The 8,389-nt window shown below is 41.6% G+C and overlaps 1 protein-coding gene across 7 annotated transcripts in view; it reads left to right on the forward strand.

Moving 5' to 3' along the window:
• ACACA (acetyl-CoA carboxylase alpha) overlaps window positions 1-8,389 on the forward strand; it is a 152,326-nt gene that overhangs the window by 65,098 nt on the left and 78,839 nt on the right. For 6 of the 7 annotated variants that reach the window (XM_085302905.1, XM_085302907.1, XM_085302908.1 and 3 more), the window contains 4 exons: window positions 2,643-2,666; window positions 5,320-5,463; window positions 6,090-6,186; window positions 7,529-7,636. In XM_085302905.1, coding sequence (XP_085159031.1) covers window positions 2,643-2,666; window positions 5,320-5,463; window positions 6,090-6,186; window positions 7,529-7,636 — 373 coding nt within the window. The remainder of the gene's footprint in view (window positions 1-2,642; window positions 2,667-5,319; window positions 5,464-6,089; window positions 6,187-7,528; window positions 7,637-8,389) is intronic. The other variant, XM_085302912.1, reaches the window with a different exon arrangement.

The raw sequence follows: 8,389 nt of genomic DNA on the forward strand, positions 1-8,389 counted from the left end.
TAAATCGCAGGGGGAGCAGAAGAATAAGGAAAAAAAGAGGGAGAGGAAAAACCCAATCAAAATGTATGGTTTGAGGCATGTTTCACAGCCTTCTGTTTAGATTCTTCTGCAGAAATGAAGAAACATAAGAGGAATGCCACTGGTCACAGCCAGTGGAATTGCTCTTTCTCCTGTGGTACTGCTGTTAATAACTACAAGTGGGTTATTCAGCCGACCTCTGCTGATTCCGCTTTGTTGCCTGATTTCAAAAGCTTTGCCCTGTGCTGGCACTCAATCACAGCTTGATATAACCAGTAGTGCTTTGCATGCATTGCCATCATTTTCATAGGGGAGTTCTGTTGCTTAAAAAAGGAGGAGGAGGGGAAGGAAAGCAAATTCAGATTCAACTAGGAGGTGTTGAAAGGGGCTAAGGAGGTTTTTGTTTGCTTGAGCAGAAGGAGGTGTAGTTGTAATGCTTAGAGCATGCTGCACTGCCTGCTTAGGTACAGAATGATCCCTAGTGAGATTCTTTAACCTGGTTAGGAAGAAGAATGGATCTTAAAAAAGAAAAGAAAAAAGAAAAGAAAGAGATAGGGAGAAGGACTAGAGCTGATGTGGTGAAGTTGTTTCTGAACCTGGGATCAGCTATACCGAGCTGGCTGTTGAGATTGCTGTCAGTGCGTGCACAGTTAGCTGTGAATTTATTCGGCTGCTTCTTTCACAAACATTGCCAGAAAGCAGAGCAAGCCAGTTTGTAACTGGTGTTTTACATGTTAGACCTGCTGCAGTCTCTGGAAACTCTAGAGATGCTGCTCAGTGAGTGGGTTGTATTGCCTTTTTGCAAGGTCTGGTTGTGCTGAAAGCATCAAAACTTTCCCTCTTACGGCATTTCAGTGACAGGCAACAATCCAATTCCTGGTGTGCACAAGTCCTCCCCAGCTCTCGTGCCTGTAGATACAGAGCCAGCCCTATAATGTGCAAYGTGGAGACTGTTCTTGCTCCATTCTTTTCTGCAATCACCAGTCACGGAGTCTTCTGTTTTCCTGGCTGAGGTTCTCACCATGACCTCTTCAGTGCCACACTGAGTGGCTTGGAAGCAATTACTGGAGCAAGGCAGCAGGAAACTCCTTTTGAGACAGAATAGGTGATATCTCATGCTGCGGTTCTTTCTCTATTTGTTTTTTGAAGCTATTCAGCAACCACTACAGAATAAGTGAACTTGGTGCAGGAACAGCTGGTCCTCTTCAGACAGTTTTTTTCTAACTGAAGCAGATCACGTGCAGCTTTCTCACTATTTGCCAAGCTAAAGAATATGTGTCAGCTCCCTGCAACCTTGTGTCTCGTTCAGTCCTTAGGACAGGYTTTGCAGCACAGTGTCTCTTCCCACTGGTGAAATTAAATCTTTACTGTTGAACAGATGTATTTGTAGTCTGATTTGGGCAGCTTCTTATATGGCTTGAAGAGATCCTGAGAACTTTTCATACCTCTACCAATAATGCATCTAACTCATAAACCTGCAGGGAATATGCCTCTCCTATGACAAAACCACTCCAAGCAGGACCCATACAGTCAGTGTATGTAGCACTGTGACCATGCAAATACACTAGTCACTAAACACCCACCCAGTAACTCTGGGTCTTGCCTATGGTTAAGGATGTTAAGGAAGTCTGTGGCTTGACCTCCTGCAGGTTGCCRAAGGGAAGGGGAGGGGGACTGTCCAGTTACAAGCTCCCTGAAACTTTGCTTTCAATTTTTTCTCATTTGCTAATCTGTTTATACAAGTGTCTTGTGTGCATGTATTTTGTGTTTCAGTTTAATCTTTCAGAATGTCAGATCACAGAAATTCCTACATCTCTTTGGAGGAGTGTGCCACCTTGTGCTTTAATGAATGTAGCTAGCATGGGCTAGACCTTTCTGTTCCTATGCTAGTGTGCARATGTGCCCTTGACCCTCCTCTCTGCCTTCTATGTGCCATTACGCCCTGGTCTGCATGCAAAACTGAATTTTGGATTGATGTTAAAAAGGATTTGTAAAAATTTCCTGAAGTTAGCCTCAAGCTCTGCTTGTTTTTTTTGGTGCTCAGGGTCTTGAATGCTGAAAATCCAGAGTATTCTACGGTGTTTAAGTGCTTGTTTGCTTTATTTCTGCACTGTTTTGGGAGCCAGTGTGAGCTGCTGCTTAAAGTAGAGGTTTGGCAATGAGGGTTTGGTTTCCTTTGCTGGACCAGATGCAGTTTTCCTATGTATGTGTTCACTTTTTGCATCTGTGCTGTAGTTTGTCTTTCTGACAGTGGGTGCAGACTTCTGTGTCTGGTCTTGCTTGTGAAGCTTGCTTGATGTCTGCAAAGGGCTTGAAGGTGATGTAATAAGAGATGCTGTGGAAATGCAGGGTACTTTGCAAATACAATGTGTGTTCCTGGGATATTGTTTGCATGTTACATGCATGATCTGTGCTTATTCCCATGGCAGCAATGGCAAGCAAAGTCAGGTGGTGGGTGCCTTCTCAGGGTCAATGGAATTGAATTCTGCCTCTTTCTTGATGGTTAACAGATTTTGTTCATTAAATTGTAAAGTTGTTGCTGATCTGTGTATCAGCATGATGATAGTTCTTTATTATGGCTTTCACTAACCAATCTGTAACTAACTGTGGTTGTTTGATTACAGAGGGAACATCCCCACGCTAAACAGGTATGGTACTTGTCATCTTTTAAAATTTGAAAAGAAAGACTAGAAAGAAGTAGCCTAATACTTACTGTTTTAACATGTTTTGTTTTAGTACCCTTATCTTTACTTGGGAAGCTCTCAACCATAACTCTTTCCCCCCTCCCCTTTCTGCTTTTGTCTAAAACATGTTTTCAGCTTTTCTTTACCTTTTCAAAGCAGCTTTGCATGTGGCAAGCTTTAAAATTAAATTTGCCAGGTGCCTTAGTTCATCTGTTGTATGGTATACAGTGAACTTTAGCAGAATGCTGCTTCTTGGGGGTCTCTTTTTTGGAGCTCGATTCCCAGCTGCTGACTCTCGATAGGGCGTCACAGTGGCATCGCAGGCGTTGGATTCTGGACAAGAGCATACCTGGGGCTGCTCGGCTTCCTGCAACTCGCTCAGAATTTGTTGAGGCTGTCTTACCTCCCTCACCCCATAGATGCATCTACATCTCAAACAGCTGACAGCATGTTTTGTTGTGTTTCAGATGCTAATTTTTCCTCCCTTGTCTCAGTTTGAAAGTATTTCTTGTTTATAGTAATACATGAAAAATGTCTGCTGTCTTTTTGTTTAGTTATTGTTCTGTGGTATTTTTTGTATTAGTTGTAAGAAATGTACACCAAGACATGTCCTGAAAATTTTTTGCTCTTTCAAWATGTGAACACCTATTATTTATTACTGCTTACAAACCTCCTTAGGGAAAAATAGTAAATATGGACCTGAAAGTCTCATGGCTCTTAATCAGAGATAAATTGCAGAAACCTAGAGTGACTTCAAACATGAAGAGAGCTATTGATCAAACTGATGATATTTTAGACTTGTTAGTAGTGTACTTAAAGCCATATAAAACTATTTTTCTGTATGTGAAAAGAAAGAAATCTTAGAAAAGCCAGTAAGAAGCAGTGTCAGCAATCCACAGTTTGGTGTTGGTCCTGATTCTGGGTAGCTTACCAGCGTGCCATATACAGCATTATCGGGCCCTTAATTTGCCTGYTATGCAGCTGGGGCCTGAGCCAGTAAAGTAGTTGAGCATCTGTTTGTCTTTGCAAGATGCAAATTAAGCATGTGCTGTGCTGAGTCATTGCCCTGGTTCTTTCCCATTGCCTTCTGCCTCCTGTTGTGTTACCAGTTGGGGAGGACAGAAACTTTGCCAGTGTCTTCCTAAACCCATGGGGCAATGAAGCAAGTGAMAGTAAACTGTTCCTGCGTCACCGAGTGCTGCTGTGTGCCAGCTAGTCATTTCCGTCTCTTAGGGCAAGCTTGAAAGTCTCACTATGTTGCAGGGAGCATTTGAAATAGGTCCCTCAGCAGATTAAAATTAGTCTGCAGTTTGGAGGTTAGGATTATTCCCTGATTCTGGTGGCTAGGGAAGGGAGGCCTACGTAGTTGTATGTGCTTTGTTCAGTAGGAGAGAAACTTCCTCTGCTAGTCTTCACTATAGCATTGTGGATCTTTGGGGAAAAAAAAAATCCAAACCCCTCAAAACAGCACAAATTATTTCACAGCCAGTATATGCTACTGTGGCAACTGAAGTATATGAGAAGTTAGTGATACTTTAATATATTCAGGATCTTGCCCTCTCACAGGAAAGAAAGCTGACCTCTAAAGTGAATGTGCTCCTTCTTTAAATAGAAGTCTCTTACATTGTGCCTTCCTCTGTTTAAATCTGTTCCAGTCCTTCTCACTTAGGTAAGGAATTGGTCCTTTGAGTGATATGTTTACTGTGCTGTATCTCACTGCTTCAGTAGCAGGCATATGGGCATGACTATAACCATAGTAAGAGGTCTTACCTGGAGAACAGTGGATCTGGAGCTCTGCTCTGTTTCCTTAGTCTTTTGCCTTAAGATAAATGTGTTCTGTGGCCAACTGCTTCCATGTAGCAACTGCTACCTTTTAGCAATCAAAACTGACAAAAGTAAAAAAGGTTGGGGGGAGGTTTGTAATGTTTTCAAAATCTAGGTTGAATAGATGAAAAAAGCATGTTAATTTGGTCAGCAGTTAAAGTGGAAGGCACTGTAATAGGACTTTAGTTAGGATATCAATCCTAGTGTAAGCTTGTAGAAARCCACATAGAATTGTTGAGAGGTCACTGTATCCCCCTATGTATTTGAGGGATGTAAGTTATAATATCACCAGAAAAAAATGCAGAAACAGTAAGAGAATGTGGCTCAAAACACTTTAACTTAATTTGTAAAGGTTTAGTAAATCTTTAGGTGCCCAAACTTAGTACAATTATTTATCTCAGTATTCATCTGTAAAGCAAAACATACATACAGGAGGAACAGTGCTTTCAGCTGTGCATAGTCATAATTTATCTGTCATCTCAGATGTCTTAAGAAATATTTTTTAAAGGGTAGTAACATTTTTTAACCATATGACTGTTCCTGAACGTGGGGAGGACATCCAGGTAAGGATATTAATGATATCAGACACACATGCCAGCATTGCAATGGCTTTGGAGAAGACAGCACATCATGTCTGGCATGCTGAAGAGTCTAATAGATCATGCAACAGTTAAAATGGATAAACAGTCACACTTCAAATGGTCATATATATGCTTGTACATATCTTTTTCCAGTGATTTTATTTGTTTCTCCTTTGTCTTTCTAACTGTGATCTTATTGAATTGCCATTTAGAATGTCCTTCTCTTCCAATCTCAATCACTATGGAATGGTCCATGTAGCTAGCGTGAGTGATGTACTGCTAGACAATTCGTTCACTCCACCATGCCAGCGGATGGGTGGAATGGTSTCCTTCCGCACGTTCGAAGATTTTGTCAGGTATGTGGGGAAGAGCGACTATGATCATATGCATTGTCAGCTTCCTCGATGGGCCCAAATGGAACTGGATGAAGTCTTTGCCTTTGTCTAGAATCAGGTCTAAAGTGTTCCTGAGCTTGTCTGCTAAGTTTCTGGGGCTTCAGGTGGAGGGTTGTTTGTGTCCCTTCCTCTGCGTTCTTGAGATAACTGGAAGTTTCAAAATGCTGTAAGAGCAGTTTGCTCACAGCCTAAAGGATCAGCATCTTGAATTTCTGCTGCTTTGGAGATCATTTGCAAATATGCTGATTCCTTCTGACATTCTTGCATACACTTATATATATGGAAGGAWGTATTCTTTATGCTTGCAACCTTCTAGGTGTAGGCAAAAGACAGCAGAGCCCAGAGCAATCATAAGGGCCTGTAACTATGAGGTCTCTGACTTGTGTTGGAAGATCCAGGTTCTGCCTGGGGTTGGAGAGTAGAGGAGGTATTGCCTCTCTGTCTTTTGAGTTACAGCCCTGCAAGAAGGAAGGAGTCTTGTTCTCCTCTCCCCCCATTAGCAAGGTATTTTGTGGATTTTAGTGMTGTTTGGTTTTGGTGTTTAGCAGCAGTGTATTTATGATTAATACTTCTCTGGTGTATTTCAGAATCTTTGATGAAGTGATGAGTTGCTTCTGTGACTCTCCTCCCCAGAGCCCAACCTTCCCTGAAGCTGGTCATGCTTCCTTGTATGATGAAGAAAAGGTATAGTAATTTTTTTCTCTTTTTGTTTTTGTTTTTCTCTTGAGGTTGCTCTCAAGTTGAAGGTGGAAGGCATGCAAAATGCCGCAATAACTGCAGGCTAGATACTTTTCACTGCTTCGAGTGCTGGGTACAGGAGTTAAGAGCTTTATGTATGTATTTATATGATTTGTTTGTTCTGCAGCAGGTGACTCAAAGTAGGTGACCATTTCCATATTCAAAAACTATGGTTAGGTGTTTACTCTCTCTGTAAGTTTGTATTGTAACTTCTAATGTCAGTACACATTTCTGGATCCACGGCAGTGTAACTGAGAGTTTGGACCAATGGTTTTGTTTCTAGGCCTTCTCTGTGAATAGGGCTATTGCACTACGTCTTTAACAGCCTTCACTTGCCAAATTTTCTGTCTTACATCCTTCCTTGTCAACTTACGTGCTGATTCTTCCCTCTCTTCTGCCTCTTAGAACTGCATTTAGGAGGAAGAGGTGAGAGGAACCCCTACACTTTTTATAGTGACACAGATAGCAGGTGCAGAGGAAACAGCTAGTTTATAGTGCTTAGAAATAGAAGAGCTGCTGCCTGTAGAGACGGTAGCTGCTCCTTTGCTCTGTCCTGCTTCTCAGGTGCTAGGAGCTCTGTTTGGATGAAGTGTGGCTTCAGAATAGGGCTTTGTTTTAGACTGATCCATTAATCTTGATGTGTTTAAGTACTGTAGTCTTGTTCCAGAATATTACCATCAGCCTTAATGTCTTCTGATCCCTCTCTTTACCTCACTCCAGACCTCACCAAGGCTAATTTCCTGTTTACACTCAGTTTATCAGAGTTAACTGCAAATTCCTAAATGCTTTGTTATTTCTCAGAGTTTTTACATAGTTAATGCTTCTACATTATGTCATTTTGTTGCAGATGTGAAAACACTTGTTGTGTTGCTCCTATTCTTTGTCTGCTTCATTCCATTACGCTTCTTGACAGCAAAGTCCTCTTTTGTCCCATCTGTACTGCATCCCATGAAAAGAGGATAAGTCTCTGCATTCTTTTTGTGCCCGAAATCTTAYCTTAAGTTAACCAAGTCAGATGTGATCATCAGAAACAGATTGTCAGAATGAAGTGCCTGTTTGCTGTTTGTGCACATTAACTCTTTTTTTGTGTGTGAAATTATGAGTTTGTGAGACTGCTTGGTCAAGGATTTCCTTCATAATTTTGCTTTGTTTACAGCAGGTGCTACTGAGGTCATTTCTCTCCTAGGGGACCTGTATTTTAGAGATGTACTCAGGGGGCCTCTTGAGAATACATACATGTTATGCTGTTAACAATCTATTTATAGGGAATGTTTTCTTTAAATTGCAGACTGCCCGTGAGGAGCCCATTCACATCCTTAATGTTGCTATTAAAACTGACAGTGACGTTGATGATGATGGGCTAGCAGCCATGTTCAGAGAATTCACGCAAAGCAAGGTAAGTTGTTTAGCTTTGCTCTGTCTCTCTGGAACTGTGTGATTTTTGTGGGGTAGTTCTGTCTGCTTTGGGAAAAGTCTAGGTATTCCTCAGACCTTCCCTCCCCCTCTCCAAAATAAATGAAACACAACCTTAATTTATTCCATCTAGAACCTTATCACTTCTTTGATCGGATGTAACTGCACCTTTCTGAAGCCTCCAGGGTGGGCAATGAGTAACAGTGAGCTCTTGTTGTTTCTCTTTGCAGTACCTAGTGATGTAGGACTCCTTCCCTTTAATTTTTGATAGGGTGAATGACCCTTAAAGTTTTATATGTGTTAGGTGAATCTTCAGTATCTATTCACAGATGCTCTGAAGGAATGTGCTGTATCCCACTCCTTAATAGTAATGTGAATAGAGTCACTAAATTGTTATTATCTCTGTTATAATATATATAAGTAAGAGACCTGCAAAGAGGCATTAAAATGGCWTCTATCTGTGAATCATAACAGTCTTAATGCAATTCAAACTTGTTCCCTTTTTACTGGCATACTGGAGCATCCATCTAGTGTGGTATTTCTGGTCGAAGGTGGAACAGACTTGTGCGTTTTGTTGCCCCTTCATAAGTAGGGGATTCACCTTAGTGTACCAAGTGTTAGTCCTGTGGTCACTTTTCTAGAAACCCCCCCGCGTGTTGGACTAGCCCCCTTGTGTCCGCTTCACCCTCCAGTGTCTGCCTCCCTCTGCTTCTCTGAGTGGTCTGCAGACCCCCCC

This window comes from Rhea americana, unplaced genomic scaffold (genome assembly GCF_003343005.1).
Source record: "Rhea americana isolate MKP2758 unplaced genomic scaffold, rheAme1 scaffold_194, whole genome shotgun sequence".
Classification (NCBI taxonomy): domain Eukaryota; kingdom Metazoa; phylum Chordata; class Aves; order Rheiformes; family Rheidae; genus Rhea; species Rhea americana.